This window comes from Glycine max, chromosome 13, assembly GCF_000004515.6.
Source record: "Glycine max cultivar Williams 82 chromosome 13, Glycine_max_v4.0, whole genome shotgun sequence".
Taxonomy (NCBI): Eukaryota; Viridiplantae; Streptophyta; class Magnoliopsida; order Fabales; family Fabaceae; genus Glycine; species Glycine max.
Genome location: NC_038249.2, coordinates 43,681,723 through 43,707,878, shown reverse-complemented (window position 1 = coordinate 43,707,878; position 26,156 = coordinate 43,681,723). Strand labels below are relative to the sequence as shown.

At 25.8% G+C, this 26,156-nt stretch overlaps 2 protein-coding genes across 2 annotated transcripts; both read left to right on the top strand.

The window, feature by feature from the left end:
• Nucleotides 1-5,343: 5,343 nt before the first annotated feature.
• On the top strand, nucleotides 5,344-8,762 carry MYB62 (MYB transcription factor MYB62). Its single transcript, NM_001248772.2, has 3 exons — nucleotides 5,344-5,865; nucleotides 7,342-7,550; nucleotides 7,995-8,762. The coding sequence occupies exons 1-3, from the start codon at nucleotides 5,541-5,543 to the stop codon at nucleotides 8,529-8,531; spliced, it is 1,071 nt and encodes a 356-aa protein (NP_001235701.2). The 5' UTR covers nucleotides 5,344-5,540; the 3' UTR covers nucleotides 8,532-8,762.
• Nucleotides 8,763-21,711: 12,949 nt separating this feature from the next.
• Nucleotides 21,712-23,062, top strand: LOC100800310 (histidine-containing phosphotransfer protein 4). Its single transcript, XM_003543574.4, has 6 exons — nucleotides 21,712-21,834; nucleotides 21,935-22,065; nucleotides 22,150-22,218; nucleotides 22,362-22,433; nucleotides 22,587-22,659; nucleotides 22,743-23,062. The coding sequence occupies exons 1-6, from the start codon at nucleotides 21,775-21,777 to the stop codon at nucleotides 22,788-22,790; spliced, it is 453 nt and encodes a 150-aa protein (XP_003543622.1). The 5' UTR covers nucleotides 21,712-21,774; the 3' UTR covers nucleotides 22,791-23,062.
• The last annotated feature ends 3,094 nt before the right edge of the window (nucleotides 23,063-26,156 follow it).

Genomic DNA, 26,156 nt, shown 5'->3' with positions numbered 1-26,156 from the left:
GGGGAAAAAGACCTAAAAAAGACACCAACGGCAAGGCAGCTTGATGCTGAGGTCAGTTAGAGGATCCTTTTATATTTACCACACAAAAAATATATAAAATTTTATTGATATATTTTAATGAATGATATCAGACAAATAAGTTTTTATATAAATTTTATTAATATAAATAAATGATAATACTTATAACTTATTTGAATTTGAATTTTTATTAATATTTATATAATTGTTGTGAATTTGTTACAATTAAATGGGCTCAATTTTTAATTGACTTTATCTTTTAAAAGTAAAGTAGATAATAATTTTATAAATTTAGTTATATTTATTTAATATATAAAAAAGTCAAAATTTTTTTAAATAACTACTAATTCAATCATAATTAAAATGGGAAATATTTAAATTTTATTTGAAAAATTAAATATACTGTCTTTCCAATGTTAGAAAACATCGCATGCACTGAATATATCGATCCACCACATCATATTAAATTCAACACTAATTAACAAGATATTTGATACAAAATATACTAACATTCAAGCATTTAAATACATTTTATTTTTAAAAAAATACATATTCTTAAATTTATATTTTTTTCATCATTCACTAATTTTATCTTCAATGCATTAATAGAGTATTAAATTAATAAGTATTTTTGAATGTACTAATTTTAATTATTTAATTTTTTATAAATGTTTTATTGAAGCTTGATAGTTGAGAATATAAAATTAAATTCAAATTTATAAATATTAATTGTTTGAAAATATCTATGAATACTTATCTAAAATTTTAAAAAATATCACAAATGCTTTATTGATACTGGGAAACAATGAAGTAAAGTAGTTAAATTAAAATTTAATAAATTTCATTTTCAAATTGTGATAAATTCTGTTTTGAATATAAAAGTAAAGTAGATAACTATTTGATCATTTAGAAATATTTTTTAATGTACTAATTTTAATTATTTTTTTTATAAATTCTTTCTAGAAACTTTAAATTTTAAAATATAATTAATATTTATAATCAATTTAAATCCATTTTTTTATAATATGTTGTTTTAATTCCAATTTATAAGTTTTAAGTGTTTTAAAATGGTTATGAATACTTATATGAAATTTTAAAATTTAGAAAATATTATAAATGCTTTATTTGTACTGGGAATTAATGAAATACAATAGTTAAATTAAGATTTAATCAATTTCATTTTAAAATTATAATAAATTATGTTTTGTAAAAATTTGAATATATTTTATATTTTTTTAATAATAGAAAAATTAATAAATTGCTAATTTATATCTAATTTTTTTATAAAAATCTCCCTTCAAATTTATCGTGCATTGCACGAGTATTACCTCTTATGTTAGGTTATTTCAATTTTACTAGAGATTTTAAGTTCAAGGTCTTAATATATAATTACATTAAATATTGAAAAATAAAATTTAAGTGTCCATAATAATCTTATGGACATGATTATTTTCAATGCAGATGACATATGATTTTTAAAAAAATATACTGATGATGGTAAGATACTATACATCAATTGTGTAAGCAATATTATAAAATAATATAAAATTGTGTTAATAAAGACTAATAAGTAAATATAATTTAATGGTGCACATGAAAATATATCCCATATTTACTCAATTATTGACGGATTCTATGAATCTATATGGATATTCAGTATAATCAACATATATTTATTAAAATACTTTTTATTTTAGTCCCTTATTTCCCTTGTGTATTCAAGTAATTTCAATATGCGAGTACAACATGTACCATTACATTGTAACTTAACCCATCCCATTAATAAATGAGTAACAAAAAATAATTAATGTACACATAAATATCTATTAAACTATTTAAATTTAATTTGTAACAATGCTTTACCTGGTAGTACTTTCTTTTATCCCTGTCTTACTTCTGTATCTGTTTAGACTTCTTATCTATAAAAAAAATCTGTTTTGACTTTGTGAAAATAACAGTTTTGTTAAGATTGTAGTAATAGTTTTGTAAATTTGAATTCTTTTATTAAAATAAATCGATTCAAATTCCTATCTAATAAAAAAAACGAAGCATTCCTAATGGATTAGGTGGAAAAAAAAAAAACAACGTGAGTTGAATAGCGTCAACCCCACGTAAAGTAGCTGGGGCCCACCATCTATTTCACGTGTCTTATTACTAATCCATAAATAAGGACATTAATTGGCCTTTTCTAGAGTTCTAATTTGATCCAAACACCTCCAAATCATTTCACTACAATCAAAACACCACTCACCACCATCCATTCCCGATAATTGCGGAATCGCCCTTTTGTATTAAACTATTGAAATTGGTAATTGATAAATAAAATTGAATATACACAAAATAATTTAATTTTAACGTATTTTTTTCATAAACGTTTTTACACTTGTAATCGTATTATTCAAAGTTTTCATTACCATATTAAGCCGGGTAATTTGTTTTTCAATAGTATATATATTGATAGAGGATGTAAAAAAAGATATTATATATATATATATATTGATAAAGGATTAAATGATGATGCTAACTAGTCAAAATTAGACAGTTAACATCCATTAATAATTGGTTAATCTTACTTAAGATTGTGTAAGAAAAATGCTTATTCATTTTTTTTTTATTAATAAACCCTTATCCATATATAGATAAATTGTTGTATATCATTTGTTGATGACTAAAAGAGCCAAGCTTAAAAAAAATAGAGTGGAACTTTATAATTTTTTTGTTTGATACCATCGTAATTAAGAACTTAAATTCTTTAGTAATATATTAAGATATTTTCATAAGCTTTTGGTCCTTGATAATATAATTAATTCTCGGTCGATAATAATTATATATAACGTTTTATTAAAATAAGATAAACTATATAATAATTATTAACAGCATTTAAAATTAGTTGAATAGTATCGATATAAGAATATATATATATATATATATATATATATATATATATATATATATATATATATATATAAATATTTCTATCGCTAGTCAAAACTAAACCGTTAACATCCATTAATAATAGGTTAATCTTACAAATAAAGATTGTGTAAGAAAAATGCTTATCCATTTTTTTTATTAATAAACCCTTATTCATATATAGATAAATTGTCGAATATCATTTGAGAGGTGACTAAAAGAACAAAGCTTAAAAAAATAGAGTGGAACTTTATAAATTTTTTTTGGTTTGATACCACTATAATTAAGATCTTAAATTCTTTGACAATATATTAAGATATTCTCATAAGCTTTTGATTCCCTGATAATAGAACTAATTCTCCGTCGATAATAATTATTTATAACATTTTATTAAAATAAGATAAACTATATAATAATTATTAACAACATTTAAATTAGTTGAATAGTATATATTGATAGAGGATGTAAGAAAAAAAGATATATATATATATATATATATATATATATATATATATATATATAAACAGATAGATAAAGGATTAAATACTGATGCTACAAATATTTATATCGCTAGTCAAAACTAAACAATTAACATCCATTAATAATTGGTTAATCTTACATATAAAGGTTGTGTAAGAAAAATGTTAATCCATTTTTTTTATTAATAAACCCTTATTCATATATAGATAAATTGCCGGATACCATTTGGGTGATGACTAAAAGAGTCAAGCTTTAAAAAAAAAAAAGTAGAGTGAAACTTTTTATATGTTTTTTTTTGTTTGATACCATCATAGTTAAGACCTTAAATTCTTTGTTAGTACATTAAGATATTCTCATAAGCTTTTGGTCCTTGATAATAAAACTAATTCTCGGTCCATAATAATTATCTATAACATTTCATTAAAATAAGAAATTTTAAAATAAGATAAACTATACAATAATTATTAACAACATTTAAAATTAGTTGATATGCATCCGTAGGAGGATATACTGATTTTGTAAAAAATAAAAAAAGAAGGATATACTGATAAAGTTTGTATCCGTATTTACTCTTACAATCATTTTTGACTGATAATCAAGCTAAAACAAATAAAAATAAATATTTTATGAATGAACAAAATAGTGTAAATATATAGCAAAAATTGTTTAAACAGTGTTTAGATTAGTTGTGAAAAATCAAAATTTTAATTATCAATTATTATTATAATTAATTATATAAAATATACTTATGTTTGGAGATGTTCAACAAAGACTTACTTTAAGATTTTTTTTCCCTTAAAATTATACAAATGAATAATTTCTATAATAAAAAAGTTGCAAATATTCATGTTGCCTTTGTTATTTATATTTAAATTTTTTTTTTATTAGCTCATATGTATCATTCTCTTGAAATAATCACCTTTGAGTTAGATCACTATCAACTACTCACACTTTGCAATTATTTAACACAATTACTTATTTAAAATTTGAATTCGAGAAATTTGAAAATAACATGACGCTAATTGATGCATATATTTAATGCTATTTTAAACAATTATTTATGGAGAATTAAAAACAATTACCTAAAACACAAAAACACAAGAAAGTAACTTCTAATTTTAGATTTTAAGTTTTTCTTATCTCTAAAAACTTGTTTCTTGTGTAAAAAGTAACCCGAAACAATATATATATATATATATATATATATATATATATATATATATATATATATATATATATATATATATATATATATATATATATATATATATATATTCTGTTCCAAATAAATGCGTCTTGTATAAGCAAACTCTTAACGCTATGCATATAATATTGGAAAATAAAAGAATACAAACTCTTCACCAAATAGTGATTGCTGACAATAAAATTGAAAAAAGAAAGAAAGAAAAGTAAGCATTGGCTCCATGCCTGCACTTTTCTTCCTGATTGATCCATCCGTTACCCACCCTCTAAACCATCTCTTTGGACTTGTTTGTGCCATCAGAACAACACCGTCCACTCATGCCGTTTCAATAAAATTATTATTTTTTATAATCAAGAACAATTGTAATCTAAAAGAGAATTTATGGACTTATGAAAGAATCTTAAAACTAAATTTGAGATTTTTTTTTTATAAACAATCGAACCAAGTAATTATTTTTTTACTTATCATTTAAATTGTCCAATCACAAATTATCATTCATAATAAATTTATTAATTTTTCTAATAATTACGTTAAAAATTATATATTTATCAGTGAATTTTTATTAATTGATGGAGTAAGGTTTTTTTTGTTCAAAGCAACAATGAATAGAAAATATCTATTTATTATTTTTAATAAATAGATAGTATATAAAGGCAAAAATAGAAATAATTATAGAAAAAGAAAAGAATGAATTAATTTGAGATGAATGCATAAAAAAAGGAAAGTAAGTGGCATAGATTGGAAGAGATTGGAAGAAAAGGCAACGAAAGAAGCGATAGAACGCGTTCCGCTAAGCATTAAATAAAAGCCGTTAAATTAGAATCGGAGATTTAAGCTGGAGGAGGATATTCTGAAATCCCATCCAATCGAAGGCTGTGAAGTGTGTGATGCACTCTATCCTTCTTTCTCTTGAACCCATAATTCCATGACTCGGCGTTGCTCCCACTGCAGCAACAACGGCCACAATTCCCGGACATGCCCTTCGCGTGGGGGCGGAGGTGTGAAGCTTTTCGGGGTCAGGCTGACGGATGGATCAATCATTAAGAAGAGCGCCAGCATGGGCAACCTAAACCTCTCCTCCGCCGCCGCACATCACCAATTCCATTCATCTCCTTCTTCTTCCAACCTCGCCGCCGCCCCCTCATCCCCCAATCCAAGCTCCCCATGCTCCGACCCTCCCCAAGGTTACTTGTCCGATGACCCCGCCCATGTCTCCACCTTCGCTAACCGCCGCGGTGATAGAAAAAAAGGTTCTCATTCTTTTCATTTCTCCTTTTCTTAACCTTTTTTTTTAAATTTTTTTATTAAATCATGTCATACAGTATGTCTCAACTTCGGTATTGGGATTTTCTTTTTTGGTTAGCTACACATGACATGACATTATGTTTCCTGTGTTAGTTTTGTTTTTCTTCCTCGCCTTCTGTTTGTTTCTTGCATTCATTTACCATACTTTGCTCTTTTTGGTATTATTTAATGTTGTGCTTCATGGATGGGGTAATTTGGATGAATTTGAACCATTTATTTTATGCATGCATGATATATTTTGAGACGGCTGGGAGCTCACAGCAGGTTCAATTTATAGTGCCCAGCAAGGGAATGTTTACATACATGGACTTGGATTTTTAAATCATTTCATAATAATGATTTCTTCCATTGACTAGTATACTCCTTCACACCATTCATTTAATTTAGGGGCACCCATTAAGTGGCAAGTAATTATAAAACAAAGAAGTAAACATGTTTATTTGAAAATTTCCGGCCTTTCTTCTGTCATGTGGAATCCATTGAAACTAGACTCAAGAGTTTGATGCTTGAGTCAAATTGCCGTTTTGTTCTAAAACCAGTTTAAGTACTATTGTGTGTATCGCTGTTGCATACTTGTTCATGTTTTTTGTATATGTGGCAAAAAATTAGTTACTATGTAGTGTGTATTAATCATGAACAGCCTGAAACTTGAACACCGAGTTGGTGCTGTAATTAGTTATTATGTTTGTCTTTTAAGTTAGACATAATCATGACTTTTGGTTAATGGTCATTATCCCCTTCTGAAAGGGGTGATACTTAATGCGTTATTAGTTTACTAAAAAAATCATACAGGGCAAGGCCTGAGATATTTTCAAAGCAAACTTACAATCAAATGATGAATGTTCATTATTTTTATAATTTTTCTTTTGAAATTTTTAATTTCATGTTTCACCTACAAGACTGCATCATTTCTTTCATGGTCATTGTTGTAAAGCATTGAATTTCTCGACAATGTGTTTTCTAGTGATGGAATTTGTTGACAAATATTTATTGAGATTTTTCTGCCCAATTTGAAGCCATCAATTTGTTGATTATTTGCTATATATCCTAAGGTGGTGGTGCATAGCAATTTTTGGCTGAGCCGTGTGTATTAGTTTTGATATTCTGTACTCTGTAAAACATAGTTTGTTTAACTTGGTACCATTTCTAGGGAAATTTTCAGTTACATGAAATCTTAATCTTTGACTCTTGCAACAAGGATATCCAGTTCTAATCCCATTAAGTCATACCTATTAACCAACCTAGAATTGTTGCTACCTTGCTACTTGCCTCTTTTTATGTCACAGCTTCTCAACTCTATGTTGCATTTATTGGGTTATTGCATTTTCTCGAGAACAGCCGATTCATTAAGCACACCTAGAACCCTTTTGTCTCTGATGGTTGGATTACTTTATTCAGTACGTACTTTTGTTTGTTTTTAGGTGTTCCATGGACTGAAGAAGAACATCGGCTGTTCTTAATTGGTCTCCAGAAGCTAGGCAAAGGAGACTGGCGTGGGATAGCACGCAATTTTGTTGTATCAAGGACCCCTACTCAAGTAGCAAGTCATGCCCAGAAGTATTTTATCCGGCAGAGTCATGCTACCAGGAGAAAGAGACGTTCCAGTCTTTTTGACATGGTTCCAGATATGGTTGGTCTTCATTCATCATATCTAATTGGGCAATCATGCTCACATCCTTATTTCTACATGTTGTCTAATAATATAAAAAAGGAAATTGGTGTCATCCTTGCTTGTACATCAGCACCAATCTATAAGCAATTTAAAAGTTTTTTGTTATTTACATCCCACTTCAAGTTCCTTTTTGACTACATGTCATGTCCTTTTTGGTTTGTTTTGCTTGAGTATCATGACAGGATGACACCTTGACTGTGTTGGTCTTTTTGACACTGGTTGTTGTTGCTTTAGATAAACTTTTCTATTACTGTGACACATTTAGAGAAATCTGTATTTGCTAATGAAAGCAAATGGGATCATTCTTGTTGTAGCTGGACATTGACTACGAGTTCTTGTGTAAACGCAGTATTTTTTCTCAGCTTTTCTCTCTAGCTAACTGTTTTTTCGATTATATGTCAGTCTTCAGATCAACCTTCTGTGCCAGAAGAACAAGTGTTGCTTCCACCTTCCCAGAACTCACAACCTTGCAATGGAAAATCACAGCCTTCATTAAATCTCTCCCTCAAATCAGAATTTGAACCCATGGAGACTACTTCTCAAGAAAATGCGCAACAGACCAATGAAACTATGATGGGATCAATCGGACTGACACCAATGGCTCCTCATGGATTCTTTCCTGCATATTTACCTGTTCCATTTCCCATGTGGCCATCAACTGTGGCTCCCCCGTTTGAAGAAGTTAAGGGAGGAGAGACATCCCACCATCAGATCCACAAGCCAATCCCAGTCATTCCCAAGGAACCTGTTAATGTTGACGAACTTGTGGGAATGTCTCATCTAAGCATTGGGGAAGCAAAGGTACGTGATAGAGAGCCTTCCCCTCTTTCCTTAAAGTTGTTAGGAGAGCCCTCAAGGCAGTCAGCATTCCATGCAAATGCTCCAGTTGGTACTTCGGATTTAAACAATGGCAAGGACAACGCAATTCAAGCTGTCTGAGCTTGTAAGGTCCGGTGAAGACAGCAGCAGAATTAAGCCTTCTTTTGGTCATTTTTCATTTGTACTATCATATATAATTTTGTTTTCCTGATCCCTAGCATTTTAATCTTCCAATTAGTAGCAAGTTATATGGTGGTACGTAGATCAGGTTAGATCAATTCTTGGAAAATACTTATTCTAACTGTAAACAAATGAAGCTTAAATAAAGAGGTTCTGTTCCTCTAGGTTTGGTTATTTTTAGAGTCATTTTGGATATTGCTATTTTTATTTTTTATAAATACCTACCGCAGTTAAAATTCATTTACACATCTTGATTTTTATTTATTAACTTTCTCTTTTAAATTCTTTATAAATTTATTTTTTGAAGTTATGAATTAAATATTTATCTTAATTAAGAAGCTCTTTACGAGTTAAAAGGTAATCCAATTTGAGTCATAATAGTTGGCTAGCCAGGAGCCAGCACCATGTATTATGCCTGCCTCTGAACTCCCACAGTGGATGTGCTGTGTGGTTACCCATTTTTATGTATTACGCGCTGTGTTAAACTGCTAATTGATGTTGCTCACATTTATATGTACCAATTTTTCCGTCTCTGTTATAAGGGTTGTACCATCTAAATCTTTAGATTCTAGTTGGGTCAAAAATTTTTTGTTTATTGCCTAGTCACACTACTCACTAGTCAATATTCAAATGTTAGCCTAAGTATGTATTGGGAGTCTGATAATTATTGTGTATGATGGTTTAGCATTATAAATTATAATCACTCCAAAGGGTAATCGATCTTGGATAGACGGACCATATAATGTCAATTTGTGCAGACAAAATGATTTGGGCCAAAAGATGTTATAAGAGAAACTTTTCTAGTTGTCTTATATCTATCAATACGTAAATTTTACTTGAAATTTATAGAATCGTGGAATCAAAACTTAATTTAACAATCATTATTGATTTTATTTAATTAAGTAATCTTCACTTTAATATTTTTAGCAGTCAGATCAAAACTTTAATTTCATAACAATTGTTGATATGATTTAATATGGTATAAAAATAATGAAAGATTATTAATTTTTTTTAAATGATTTGCTATTATTATAATTATTATCTTTTATATTTATTAAATTGAAATAGAGAAAAAAATACTAAATAAATAATATAGTATCAATTTAAAAATAAAAAATATTTTAAACACTTTATAACTATTAGATTTATTTTATTAATTTTTCTATAGTCATTGATTTAAACACTTGAGAATTTTAGAATCATTAGATTTTTTTTATTAGTTTAACAACAAACATTGATTTGCTTCAATGTAATTTAAAAAAAAATACTTAAACATTTTAGAACAATTACATTTTTTTATAATCTTACAACTCCCGTTGGTTTCATGCTATATTTTTTAAATAATAATAATAAAAGTAATAATAATAATTATCATTATTATTATTATTTATAATATATGAAGGCAATTAATTTTAAATATGGATTATACAAATATATATATATATACACATGCATAATAATATATTTTTTTAATTTCTATACTAAAATAATAATGTAAAAAAAATTATATAATAAATAAAATGTTACTACTTAATATTAAAATTAATATTTAATTTAACATTGGATAATTGAATAAATTTAAATTAAAAAATATTAAATTATATCCTTCATAATTAATTTTTAATGAAATTAAATATGACTATGTTTCTTTATATATTTGTTAAATAGAATAATTAAAAAATAATAAAATAAAAATATATTATAGTCAAATAAATTTATAATGTCTTAAAATAAAAAAACATTATCCCTATATATAATCACTTTACATATATATAAAGATTATTTTCAAAATTGTTTTTAATTAAAAGCTTATTATAACTTACAACTAGTCTTTTAGTTTTTTATCATTTATTTATCACTACCCATGGTCTTTTAATTTGGAGAAATCTGTTTATAACTGCTTTTAATTTTTCTCAGTTTATTTCTCCAATTAATAGCTTATAATTCATGTCTTATATTTATAAGTAACGGTTGTCGTTTATAAACTGTAATTTGATTACAAAAAATAGTTACAGATACCAGTAGTATGATTTTTAGTTTTTCTACATTTAATACTATTTATATCTATTAATTTTATATAAATAGTAATTATATTATTATTTATATCATTGGACATTAAATTGGTAGATTGTCTTCTCTGTATAAACTTGAACTAAGTGCTAAAAGAGTAAGTATTTTAGTCTCTTTTATTTTCATTTGGTTGGTTTTGGATTTCATTTTTATTTCTTATCACGATTTCTTGCTATTTCTCTTTTGATTAACATTTTAGTTTTGTTTATTTTTAATTTCTATTAAGGTTAAAATACTCATTTGATCCCTATAATTTAATGATTCTTACATTTTTAGTTCCTAAAAGTGATTTTTTTAGTCCCTAATTTACATTTTAATTCTTTTTTAATTTTATAGGTTTAAAACCTATTTTTTTAGTCCTTATAATTTATATCTAAATTCTCTTTTTTATAATAATAAAAAAAGATAAAAATCGTGAAATTATACGGACGAAATCAAATAAGTAATTCAATCTTCTATTAATATTTGATATTATAACTACGTCATAATATTATGTCTGATTTCATAGTTGAACAAAGAAATGAAAGTGACTAGCAAACAAATGCAGGTTTTTGTATCTTTTAACATAACAGAGATAAAGTTGTTATTATGTCAGATAATAGTCAATGGGGAACAAGCCATGAAAATTGTTAGTAGATAGCCAAAAACATAATAAGGGAGAATGACATAAGAGACAATCTTTCAAGAGTTGTATTATAAGTTGATACTATTGTTGTTATTGCATGAAAGGTGGATTAAAATACCAATGTCATCCTATATTATTCCTCTTAAAATATCAATGTCATAATATATTATTCCTCTTATTATCTTAAGAGAAGATAGAAATATTTGATATGTATCTAAAGAGTTTTGTACCACCAGTATTGAGTTGTATATTTTATATAATAGGATTTTGATTTTGTACTTGTAATTTTAGCTTGCTTATTGACATAAATTATGTTATTTACTAGTTTTATTATTAATAATATAATCTTGTCTTAAAAAAATAGTTGAACCAACAAGAGTAAAAAAAAATAATACATGTTAATATATAATATTCATATAAAAAAAAAAAAATGTAATCTATACTTTATATCTTCACCTTGTAATATATTTTTTTTATAAAAACCTATTGTAGGTACAGATGTATCCTCATACATAGATTCTCTCATATATATATATATATATATATATATATATATATATATATATATATATATATATATATATATATATATATATATATATATATAATTACACTTAAAATAATTTAATATAGTTAAATAATTCCATTAATTTTTTAATTAAAACATAATAATAATAATAATAATAATAATAATAATAATAATAATATTTTTAATAACAACAAACTAAAAGACATTAGTAGTAGACATGATGAAATTTTTTTTTACAAGAAAGTTTAAAATAATTTAAATTTTAACAGAAAATATATTAAAATAATTATTTATAAACATACAAAAATTAAGTACATGTTAACCTAATGTCAACAATAGAAAAAATAACATTCAAATTTGGATAATTATATATTATTCATTCCTATTTATTATATATATATATATATATATATATATATATATATATAAATTATATTTTTCATATAGGTAATGTATTGCTATTATTATTTGAAAAAAAACAAATCGTAATAAATTTCAATAGCCTTGAATTTTTAAGATACGATTTACTTAAATAAAATATAATTAATCATCTTCCCCAATTTTAATGTAATTATATTTTTAATTTATTAAATATTTTAAAAATTAATAATTTTATTTATATGTATATACATATATATTTTAAACAAACTGGTGCATCCCATGGTTTAAAATCTAGTAATTTAATATTTGAGACTTGTAAAATGGAAAACTAATGGTCAAAGACGGGACAATAATTGATGCTGTATTTCCATAAAAATTAATATTTTATTTCAATTTTGTGCATTTAATTTAATTAATTTTTACATTTTGAATTACTCTAAATATTGTTCATAAACTATAAAGATTATAAAATTATTATTTTATTTTCAATGTAGTTATAAAATAATTGAATTACTTTATCATTTCACATTTAATAATTACAAAATATTTAAATTTTTCATAAGTTAGTTTTTTCAAATTTTTAAAAAATAAATTTCTTATACAATTTTATGAATATTTAAAATAAAATAAGAAATATGTATGAAAATATTTTTCTAAATTAATAATCCTTTTACATTTTTAACAATTTTTTATAACAAGTTAATGTTTTTAGAAAATGTGTAAGAGAATACAGAAAAATTGGAAATCAATTGGCAAAAAAAAAAGTCTAGAGAAATGAAGAACATGTGAACTCGAAAGAAAGAAATAAAAGGTTAAAAGTTAGATAACGTGTGAAAACAAAAATAAAAAATTGTTGCAAAATTAGTAGTTTTTTAAATTTTAAAATATTTTTATAAAATTTAGTAGTCCTTCTATGTTTTTAACAATTTAGTCTTACAAAATTTCTTATAACAATTCTTATATATTCACAATAAAAACAATTTTAATCTTTCCATTTTAGAAATGTGAATAATTATTTCATGTTGTCTTTAATTTTTACCTGATCTAAAACATTAATTATCAATGATCTGAAAATGTTTTCATAATCTATTTATAGTGAAATATTAAATCCAAACTTATATATAAGAAACAAACGAAAACGTTTTTTTTTCCTAAATATAAAAACAATAATCATTTTTAAATGCATTAATTAATAATTTTATTTTATACTTTTAATTCATTAGTTGAGAAAATTATCTTATGAGTAATGTCATAAAATATAACTACCACTTAAATTATTTAATTCTATGGGTATTTCTGAAACAAAATTAAATCTATAATATTATTAATTGAAATTAACCGACTTAACTACTTTTCAAACTATTGTTTTCAATAATTAGTCTACTATTATTAGAAAGTCAATGAATAATACGATAGGAACTTTGAAGGGATAAAAAATACTATAAATATATCTTTGGCCGGAAACTTTGAATTTACTTTCCCTAAATCTGCCTTTGTAGTGACAAACGTTCCATTTACGTTTCAATATTCATCAATGAGTCATCATATGTTATTCCAGTAGAAAACCTAATCAGAACATGACAAATCTAAATATGTTATGGCTGCATAGCAATTGCAGTTTGATACGATTATCTTTGTTTATATCGGTGTAATTTTTGAAACTAAGAGCATTGCCGATGGAAATTTTTTAAATGGTTTCTTAATTTATTTTTTGGTTCTAACAGTATTTTTTATGGTCTTCACATTATTATAATGTTATTATAATAAATTTTATAAAATTTCAAGAAATTCATACTTTTATATTTTTTATTTTCATTTAATTATGATAGTGTAATGTGCCATATAAAGATTATTTTTTATTGTTAAGAAACAATTTCTTGTAAAAAAATACAACAAATCTTATTTTTAAGAAAAATTTTCAGTTTGCTTCAATGGAAAAAAATTGAAAGAAACAGTTTTTTTTTTACATGAGAAAGCGTTGGAACATATTGTATGTAACTATATCGTATTCTTTTTGAAAATGAAAACAACTGCATGCATTTATTGGCAATAGGTACCTCATTTCTTGACAAGAGACTAGTATATATCATATCCTTTATGGAAAGGTTGATATTCACAAGGCCTTACTTTTCTTGATTTGGCCATCTCTCTTTGCTGGTGGCCCAATCATCATTATTGGGTCCTTTAATTTCATTTTCCATGTTTGCTGCTACAAGGATCTTGTCTCATGCATTCGGATAAAATTTTGACGGACAGAGGAAAAGTTTCCTTTAGTAGCCATGCTAGCTGCTTTCAACAGTGTCTTCCACACAGTGGATTCTGAAGATGATTAGTATAATTGATGCTTCCAGACAAGAATAAGTGAATAACCCCTTAAAGCCACTGAGAAGTGAGAAAGCAACCTCAGCTAACCTAACCTCTCCATGATTGCATCAATTCCCACAGGCTTGGATTATTCTATCAGAGCTCATTTCTTGATGAGAGAAAAAAGAAACAATTAATTGTTATGCTTTTTTCAGCTCCTGTGAGTGTGATGAGCAGTTATTTCTTTGACGTGCGATCCATCTGAGACACTATGTTCTCCAATCACGTCCTTTTCAATGTAATAGGAGACGCAGACAAAGTTTTCTGGTGATATGAGATTGAACCTGAAACATATGTTAAGATTCTAACCATGTGTTATGCTTACTAATTAAAGGTTCTTTCGTTTTGGCGACTATTACCTGTTTAGTTTACTGTGTCTGAAATAATTTTTTTAGTAAAATAGACATCCAAAGGCTAATTCAAATACTGGTTTTGAAGTCATCATATATTTGCCATGTGCAGTACTTATTTTGTAAATTCGTCTGTTCTTATTTCTTTTGGTTATTTAATTTATGTTGGTAACAATGAATATGACTCTGTATGGTTGTTGGTTGAAATGGTACATACCCGAGATAGCTTATACGTGACTACTACTAGTCTTGCTGATGTAATTTTCATATGGACCCGCTAGGTTATCAGTTTTTCACATACAGAGATTGATGATTGTCCATGGTGATGGTGGGATTCTTATCAACATAGGAGATAGTGATAAGAGAAAGGAAAAAAAATAAACAATGTGCCGGACTAGAAAAATGACCGAGAGACACCAGATTCTGATCCTCTTCCACCCACCTAAAACATTCGACTTTTTGGCTCTTTACAAAGGAGCAGATGTGACCACAATACAATACAATACAGATAAAAAAGAGTAAATTACACCGAGATTCTTCATGATTTCTTGATATTGCATACTTCTCTCTTTTTAACCTCTATATTGAAATATGTTAATTATACTAACTTCAACTTTCTCTTTAAAAAAACACATTACACACTGTAAGGACTAAGGTATTATTATAAACACTGAAAAGACAAGGGTATCACGTGCAATATCAAGAAATGACGGGAAGTGTCCATGTAATTTGTTCTATAAAAAACTATACTATCATTGAAGAAAAGGGAGGTGGTTAAATTGTAGTGTAGATCAAATAATCCCTTGTCTTTTCACTTCACTGTGGCACATGAATTAGGAATAAAGATAGAATGGAAAGAGAATCTCTTCTGCAACACTTGTTTCTCCTTTAAAACATTTTGCTTTGCTGAAATTGCAGAGAAAGAAATGACGAGGACTACCGAGGTGCAATGCAAAATTCTTATGTCAATCATTGAAATTTTTCCTTGTTAATTTCCCCCCACTTTTGGTTACAGTGATTCCCCTCTTTGGTATTCTCTGCGCACCATATCCCACTACAGTGAAATCTGACGTGGTCTGAAAAGAACGCTAATTATTAAAGAAGAGAGCAGCAATCGGAGTAGTTCAAGTACTGCTTAATAACATGTTAACTTACATTTAAATATTGCTGGTTGCCCCTATTTAAACATTTATTTTGCAAAAATCGAATTAAGTCTTTGTATAAAATTAAAGCTAGTGTGTTCTGGGCTACACTCATTTTCTTTTTCTATGGTCCTCTAAATAAGGGAAACACTTACAAATATATGGATAAGTAAGAACAAGCAGTCAGTCTATTTAAACAGAGAATACAAACAACATGTGGATTGAAAAAGGTCACTGTCCTGTTTTATATTCTTAAAAAAACTTGCACAAAAGACATGGATGATTTCATTTATATTAGTTAGGTTAGCAGGTATTGCATTGCAGGTGATTTAGGAAAGTATTTATAATATGAATTTTTTATTTAATAAATAAATATGTAGCATACATATATTTTAAGAATGAACGAATCATTGATCCGAGTAATACTGAACTTAATTTTTTTAAGCAAGATCTCGGATTAAGTCTTATTGATTAAAAAAAAACATAATTAAAAAAAAGAATCACACAAAAGATGATTAACTACATTCTCATATGTAGATTAGTCATCCAAGTGAATACTTCGTACAAATAACATGATTAAAAAAATTACATATATTTTAATAATATAATTGAAATACATTTAAATTACACTGTTATCTAATTTTGTCATATAATTAAAAAAATTTAAGTTACTATTTTCATGTAAAATCAACGTTCTTAAATAATTTGTTGGATGAAAACATCCAACTTTAGCTGTCAAAAATGAAATTCAAGTTTATCAACTTGGATGTTTTCAGGTTATAGGAAATGAAGATAAAGTCTATAAACTTCATAAAGCTATTTATTTACAATAGACACCAATTTAAGTTACTCGATAGAATTGATGCATTCTGTACACAATTTAAGTTACTCATTGTAAATTAAAAATATAATTTATATATTGAAATATTTATTTATTATTAATGTTAGTTATATAAAACTGCACATTTATCTTGCGGAATGTATATACTAAATACTAGTAAACTAAGGTGTCTAAATTAAATGAACTTAGTGCGTAGGTATTATAAACTCTATGATGTTATCTTTAATTTTTATTAATAAAAAAATATTAAATATTCATAAAAACTAATAAAGGTTGGTTTAGTTACTAATTAATAAATAATAAAAATTACTCATATCTTATAAGAACGTGAGTTCGATTTTTGTTTTTATTGTGAAAATTTTACTGTGAATACTATGTAAATAGTAGTTTTGTAAGTTTATTGAGTTGATCAATGAGTTTTATCCTAACTTGTTGAATTTTTAAGATCCAACTTACTTAATTTATTTTTTTAAAAAAAACAACAAAATACTAGAAGAAGAAAAAACGAAAATAGTGATAAATGTTTGACGACTTATTTAGGTTTTGGTTATAATATTTTTTGTTTTACAGCAAATAAAACTAAGGATAGATAAATCGTAATATGTTTTTTTTAGAGGATAATAAATGTTTTTATTGACATCATAACAACTCCTAAGATTCTGTGGTGATCTTTATTGCTTTTATTCCAAATAAAGATCATATAAATTAAGGATAGATAAATGGTAATGATTCTATGGCGAATTAAAAAAAGAAATGATTTTTAAAAGAAAAAACACAATGGAGAATACGTACAATTACATTATGATATATTAATTTAAATACGGAATCATTAGATTTGCAGGTGAATATAATCTTACATTTGTCGTTAAGTAAATCTAAAACGTAGAAAGAAAATTTTCAAGTTATGTTCAATTATAGTTATAAGTAGTAGTATTTTAGTATGTATAGTGTATAAGATAAATATTTATTATTATATAATTAAATTTTATTATAAATAAATATTCTAATATACAAATTATAACAATTAAAATTTGTAATAAAATATTTTTGAACATATAAATTATATTTTGTATTTATTATAAACATGGAATTTATATACTAATATAAGATTATTTTTATTATTGGCAATATAAATACAAAAGGAGTGGATTAAAAGAGGAATATGATTAAGAAAATCAATTACAAGGATAAAGATAAGAGGATAACGGTTTGAAATGGTTGAGAAATAATTTTTTTGTTGTTAGTAAATTAAAATGAAAAAATATATTTGAAAGAAATTAAAATTTTAAAAATTAAATTAAATATGTAATATATAAGTTTAGGATAAGACATGTTACTTAATGAAAATGAGTATAACTCTTAATCTCATTCAAGAATAGCTCCTAAAAACATTCTTATTCAAGAACAATAGCTCATAAATGCTTTCACTCAAAAAGAGGATTCAAATCTATAATAATAAAGGAATATTTTTTTAAAAAAAATTAAGTCAAACATTTCAGTAATTAATAAAGATGTATGTTCATATTATTAGTGTAGTTATAATTAAATTATGAATAAATCAAATTTCGCAATATGATAAAAAAAGGAACATCTTATTCTAAGAGTAAGTAATACTTAACTTATTTTACTTAATACTTTTTTATAAACATTGAATTTTATTGATCGAACCATTGGTTCAAAAGTTCACGTTATGTAAATTAAGTATACAAAATTTCATAAAATTTAAAAATGATTTATTGCTCCATCAATCAATTTTATTTTAATGTATATGACATGTATAAGTAAATGTTGACTATAACATATGAATATGCATTTATCTAAAATTTACATATACATAATTATCAAGATGTTATCACATGATTCAATGGTTAGATTTATATATTTTTTCATTTTATAAAAGTTATTAAGGAAAAATAAAGGTAAAAAAAATTAATTATATGTAACATAAATTTATTAAAAACCAAGTTAGATAAAAATTAATTAGCATAAAATAATTATATTTTATATATTGTAAGATTAAAAAATTAATAATAAAATGTTTATAATAATTATTCTTGAGTAAATTTCATATGTACCTGGACCTTTATTAAGTATATTATATCATATAAATATCTCAGTTAAATATTGGCAAATATCTTTTCATGGAATCAACAACATTCTCCATCTTTTTTCTTACTTGCAACTTCTCCACGCTAAGAACCTTACTCCTTAAAACATATAATTCCTATATAATGAATGTAATAAGATGATAGAAATTATAGCAATAAAAGGAAATGATTTTCTATTGTAAGATTTTGTAATTTATATGCTTTATGGCCGTTAGCGATCTTTTGGGGTCCCTTTTGAGGATAAATTCTTTGTCTCATGCGATGCCCAATAATATTGTTTTAGGAGATTAATTAATTTTTCTGTTGCTTCAATCAACTAACTTGAGTTGAGAGCACAGGACATATGCTAATTTGGTATATGTCTCCTATTAAAAAGGGAAAGAATTTCACCCTAACTATTCTTCTTTTCTTTTAGAAGGGAATATGTCATTGCATCTTCATCTTCCCTCCATAATCTTTCTTTATCTCATTTTTGGAGAATTTGCATTTGGGTGGTGCGACATAGTGATGACATAGTGGATTGTTGAGTATAATGATGAAGTTAAATATGTATTTACATCTTAGAGGGTCCATTTGTTGTTTTTTAAATAAAAATTATTTTTCAATAAAAAGATTGTTTTTTTTTATTATCATAAGTTATAAAAGTAACTTCTCACAAAAGTAATGTCATTAGTATTTTTCTTATAAAATACCCTTAATTTGTTAATTTTTCAAGTTAAATAATAGATATCTTCCATAGAAATAATCTTGTTTAAGTTGGAAATATCTCTGTAAAATAAAATTAAATTTTTAAGTTGGAAATATCTTGTTAAAGTTTTGATTAAAAAAAATTATATGCAACTTAAATTACTTATTTGTTTAATTAATTTCCTTAATTTTATAAAATTAAAACTAACTTAAGCTACCTAAAGCTTATAAAATGACATATTTAATTATATTATATTATATTATATATATATATATATATATATATATATATATATATATATATATATATATATATATATATATTACATTGCTATAAGTTTCATGAATCTTACACTATTTATTAGCTTTTTATTAAATAATTTTATCTCAAAATTTATTGTTGGGTTAAAAGCTTTTATTTTATAAATCATATTTACAGAATCTTACATTAATTTAAAATAATGCAATGCTTCACTGATATACATTAAAATGGACATAATATCAATTTTAAAATATGTAAAAATTTAGTTACATAACTATAATTATTCAATTTTACACGAATAGTCAAAGAAATATGTAGTTCTAATTTAGCAGTTAGATATCAATAAAAAAAAAATATTTTATATAAAGTTATTAATAATATATGAGCTAAATGTATTTATAGTTGTATAATTTAATCTTTCCTCTCTCTAAGTATGTATATACTGTTTGATAGTCTGATATAATTTAAAATAAATACTAATTTAAAATATTGGTGCATTATTTTTTAGTTTAAATACATTTTTTTTACTTCTGCAAGTTAGTATTTTTTTGTTTTTTATTCTTGTAATTTTTTTTTTGTTTTTAGTTTTTAAGACATTTTAGATAACACTTTAAATAATCAAAAAATATTATTTAAAATGCCTTAAAAACTATTTTTTTTTTGCAAAGATTACAAGTGTTAAAAATATATTTAGCCTTATTTTTTTTCATCTCAAATGCTGAATGATACGTGTTTAATTTGAATTAATAAATGCTTAAATGAGTCGAACTTCATTACTGGTATGTTATCAATTCAATCTTCGGTGTGCTCTTTTTAGGTATAAATAAACAAATCTCAAATGATGCTCCGCAGTGTTCCGTACAAGTACTATATCTGTTGTTAATGGTGCTAGTTAAAGTATTAAGCCTGTTTTCTGTTTAATTACTTGCGTAAAGTTATATTTTTAACTTTTAAGTACTTTGGTGGAATATTTAGGATGCGTTTGATTAAATAACGTAATTAATTAAATACTTCACAAAAAAAATAACGAAATTAAATACATAATTTATAATTTCTTATCACATAAAGCTTATGACATAAGTTTAATCATAAAATTGATAAAAAAAAAAACTATTTTGATAGTTTTAGACCAAAATACTTAATAAAATAATTTTAAAAAATATTTTCTCATGTTAAATCCATGACTTTTTCTGAAAAATTGTTTGAATAAGTAAAGTATGTATGAAACCTATCAATTTGTGCATATAAAAGCTTGCTTATCTATTAGGTTTGTTCGTGTATTAAATTAGACTAGGCTCATGCAGGAATTATTTTATCAGTAAATAAATTGATCTTTATGGATTGTTAGTTTAAAAAGTTTAATATTATCAATTAATAAAAAATGATTGTAGACATGTTTTATTAGATAAATTCAGCCAACTACATAAATAAATTTTGAGTTTTATACATTATTAGTAGTGTAAATTTACACCATCAAAGAATCATAATTTAGGACTCTTATAAATAAAGATGCCTAAGTTTTGCATTGTAAAAAAAAAATCACAATTCATTACATTTTTAATATAATTAAGATAAGACTTATTTTTTTTAAAAAAGACCTATTTTAAATCCATAAAATTCTATCATTAGATTAGATGATAGTGTTACACTCTAATCTAAGTGCATGCATGTTAATACGTTATTCTTTTCTAACAACCCTCCACACAGGACAAGTTTCAGGTTCTATAAAACCCCTGCTATCCCCACTTCCATTCCATTCCATTCCCACCTCAACTTTTAACTACAATAGTCTCTCTCTCTCTCTCTCTGACATATTTTCTAATAATGGACAAAATCAATTCCCGCAGGCAAGTTGCTGCCATGAAACAGTCCCTCTTTGATCAGGTATGTTTGCCATTGTAAACTGAATTAACCAAAGAGAATGAATGGCATACGTATTCTTTTATTCCTTTTTATTTGTTACACAAGACTTAATTAATTGCAGGGATATCTGGATGAGCAGTTTATCCAACTGGAAGAATTGCAGGATGATGCTAATCCTAACTTCGTTGAAGAAATTGTCACTCTTTACTACCGTGATTCCTCCAGGCTCATCTCTAACTTGGACCACACACTGTAACTGACTTCATCATACCTTTGACAATATTTTTATGCTTTTGGGTCATGTCATTCCTGATCTCCTCTCTCTGCTTATGGCAGGGAAAGGAACCCAGTGGATTTCAACAAGCTGGACACAATTATGCACCAGTTTAAAGGAAGCAGCTCAAGGTAAACAAACCTAATGATGACAATAAGTGATTATTATTATATCAGCAGGCACATACATAGTACTCTGTTGTCTTTATATGATACAACAACAACGAATCCCAATGATTTGATGAGTTTTCTTTTTGTTATGGGCTGCATTGCAGCATCGGAGCCAAAAAGGTGAAAGCAGAATGCACTCTGTTTATGGAATATTGCAGGGCAAGAAATGGAGAAGGGTAAATCCAGCTTTAACCTAATTTTCATTCACCAACATTTCCTCGAGGGAATAACTAACATTTCATTGAATGCCCTTCATTATGGGTAGAAATAGGAAACATATAAAAAATTAAAATTCTAGATACCAAATTTGTTAGTGTGTGAACATGCAGATGCAGGAGGAGCTTCCAACAAATGAAGAAAGAATATGCAACACTGAGAAAGAAGCTTGAAACATATTTTCATGTGAGTGGGAATTTTGTATGCATATTATTTGTTGTCTTAGGGAGTGTGGTAAAAAAACTAAGTGTTCCTTTTTGTTTGTGCAGCTGGCTAGGCAAGCTGGGCCCGTGGAGACAGCATTTAGGCCCAAGTAAAGTAAAGAGCTTAAGGATGTGCATTTGATGATGGCTAGATGTAATTGGTGAATTTTGTAACTGAGAAAAATACATATTCACTAGATTATTAGGAAAGGCAATATCACCCGTTTGGGAGTACTATCTACTATGCTTGTGCTTCCAAATATCAGTTTTGTCTTCAAATGTAAGGAAAGGAATCTTTTTCTAAAGCTTTAAGGGGTAGTTTATTACTCTACTATTACAGAGGAAACTGTTTTACTTTCAATTTTAAGTAATGTCATTGCAATTCTCTCTCACTCTCTGTTTCTTCTTTGCGGGGGCTTTAAGTGTTTAACATATCTGAAAACAGAAAAAAGGGAAGGGCCTCACCCCTACCCAATGCAAAAAACAAAACACTACCAGAAACACACATGAAACATGCATGTTTGTATGCTAAACCGTATCTAAACTAAACTAAATGCATCTTTGACAACCTTTGTAGCATTTGTCTTTTGGGGGTTCAAGACATATATATAATATAGATTAGGGGCCGGTGGAATTAAACTCGTCCTTTCTTCATGCCATGCAAGTAATAATACATGGTACGTTCGGATATTATGTTTTAAATAAAAATATTGAGTTTTTTTTTTCTTTTTCATTAACTATTATTTGATATTTTTTAAAATTTGGTTAATTTTCATAAACTATTATTTTACTTTATTAACTAGTAATTGTGATTAGTAGAGATACTAAATTAATTATAACTTAAATAAAAATTATTAATCATTAAAAAATTTTAATTAAAGATTATTAATTCTAATGTGATATTCTTGCTGGAGAAGTTGCATGCGACGCGAAGGTGGAGGTGGAAGAAGTGTTTACAGAAAAGAGGAGGAGCACAATGTTATGAAAGATTAGTATTATTAATAATTTTTTAATTAATTAATGATTTTAATTGATTTATAATTAACTTAATAACTCAATAAATTGAAATTATTTGTTAATAATCTCTTAGAAGAACTAAAACCACTAATTTAGAAAATTAGGAGATCAAATGTTACAATTAAAATTCAAGGAACCAAAATCATAAATTTGAGAAATTAAAGGGATCAAAATTGTAACTTAGCCATTATATTATTATATACAATATATTCTAAACATGTTTTTGATTTTAAAAAATAATTCATTCTTATAAAAACATTGTCCCTTTACAACTTGTTCATATAATCAAATTGATACCAAATGAGTGTAATTCAATTGGTTAAACGATGTATATAAGTTGTTGTAATTGTAGATATCCTTATATTTGAGTTTCATTTCTACAAATCAAAAAAATATAATCAAACTTTTTTTATTCATATAGTGTGGATTACTCATGCACACTGTTAGACCCCTTTGGGGTGTACACTGTTGGATTGGGTTGGGTTTCTTATCAACTTGCCTATTAGGGTTTTTTGTATAGTCTTCCGCATGCTTTATTAAATTAATTGTTTCATATTTTGAACTATTAGTCTTATATGGTTTGCGGCAATACTTATCTGGCACTTTTTATTTAGTGGTGGAGCTTTAGGAGTGCAGGTTCAATAGGACATCGAGGAGGAGTAAGCGATGATAGAGGACTTGAGGCATCGACGCTTCCAGCACAACTTCTATTTGTCATTTGTTTAAGACAAGCCGTGCAATATAAAAGAAAAAATATCAACAACGAAGTATACTCGATTAAAAACAATTGAAATGTAATCCAAAATCTCAATTAATATCTACCATTTAGAAAACCTTCAAATAATCCAAAATCTTAGAGAGTTATCACTGTTATACAACCAACAGATGTGAATACAACCAAAACACTAAAATATAATCTTTATGAAGTATATTTAGTCATATTTTTTGTTGGTACATTAACAAATTGAAGGCTCGGGATCCATGGCATAACAAAAATCATCTAGTACTATATCTTCTTTAATAATGGTCTCAAAAAATTACTTTTTATTATTATTATTATTATTATTAAAATAATATATATGTTCGGGTTGAGTTGGATCATGGATATGAAATACAAAATTCATTACTAAACTCATTCAGTATCAAATTTAATTGGATTGGATTCGACTCAAACACTTAAAAAATCCAACCCAATCCATTTGGGTCAGGTTGGATTTGCGGGTCATCTGAACATGTGAGTATCCCAACTTGATTCGATGGAAGAAATTTGATCTCGTAAATATGTAATTTCATATTTGATTTAAAAATTTTACATGTATAAAAAGAATTATTAAAAATCGACTTTATTTTATCACTCGATTGTATTTAAGAAATTTCTCACTCATCGGATGAGATGGAATTCTAAGTGTATGTTTAATTTTTTTTGAACAATAATTACTTATATATATTTTGACGAAAATAAGTTATGCGGATGAATAAATTGAATTATTTCCTCATCTTATTGTTTTCTCAGTGTCATGTCAGTTTTTTTTTTAATTTTAATTCATAAGAATAAAAAATCAATAACTGAGTTTTTGATACTCTCGTATTCTATTTAACCAACCAAGTCACTTTTTATTCTAGAAGATGGAGAATTATTGCAAAATAACGAAAACGTTACTCCTATAAGAAAAGATGGCATGAAATGAAACATCCTACTGAATATGAAGTGAATGTCACAAATAAATCAAGCCCTATTAATCACTGAAAGTTGGAAAATTCGACTCAAAGTATTTTTTTTTCTATACTAGAAAATATTTTTATTGGACCGTAAAGATAAGTTTACTGCACCGCCGATACAGCTGAAGTTGAGTTTTCATTAGCCATTAGTTGTGCTTCATTGTTATTAATTGTCCACCACCTATGCTAAACCGCTTTTACCTTTCTCCATAGTCATTAAGTTGTCGTAATATCTGTTAAGATTACAGGCTAAATTACAATTTTTATATCTTTAGATTTTTAAATTTATAATGTTGATTTCTTTGATTTTTAATTTTAACATCTACTTTTCCTAATTTTATAAATTTATAATTTTAATTTTCTTAATAAATTATTAACTAATAATTATGATTATTAAAGATATTAAATAAATTAAAAATTAAAAATTATTATAAACTTTAATAAAAAATTATTAACCATGTTACTACCGGTGAAGTTCACATGTGATGGTGAAAGTAAAAGAGATGTTTTTAGAGAAAAGGAGAAACAATGTTATGGATAATTTGGATTAATAATTGTTTATTCAATTTTTTAATAATTAATAATTTTGATTAATTTATAATTAACTTAATAACCTAATTAATCAGAATTATTTATTAACAATGATCAAGAGGACCAAAATCACCAATTTACAAGATTAGGAGAACCAACTATTATAATTAAAATCCGAAGGCACCAAAATTATACTGGTAAATTTTATTGTAA

What these genes read in the sequence shown, in the direction of transcription:
- MYB62 (NM_001248772.2), top strand. Translation starts at nt 5,541, where the DNA reads ATGACTCGGCGTTGCTCCCACTGCAGCAACAACGGCCACAATTCCCGG. An exon ending in CCGCGGTGATAGAAAAAAAG is followed by an intron (nt 5,866 to 7,341) that starts GTTCTCATTCTT and finishes GTTTGTTTTTAG; the next exon opens with GTGTTCCATGGACTGAAGAA. An exon ending in TTGACATGGTTCCAGATATG is followed by an intron (nt 7,551 to 7,994) that starts GTTGGTCTTCAT and finishes ATTATATGTCAG; the next exon opens with TCTTCAGATCAACCTTCTGT.
- LOC100800310 (XM_003543574.4), top strand. Translation starts at nt 21,775, where the DNA reads ATGGACAAAATCAATTCCCGCAGGCAAGTTGCTGCCATGAAACAGTCC. An exon ending in TTTAAAGGAAGCAGCTCAAG is followed by an intron (nt 22,219 to 22,361) that starts GTAAACAAACCT and finishes GCTGCATTGCAG; the next exon opens with CATCGGAGCCAAAAAGGTGA. An exon ending in AGGGCAAGAAATGGAGAAGG is followed by an intron (nt 22,434 to 22,586) that starts GTAAATCCAGCT and finishes GTGAACATGCAG; the next exon opens with ATGCAGGAGGAGCTTCCAAC.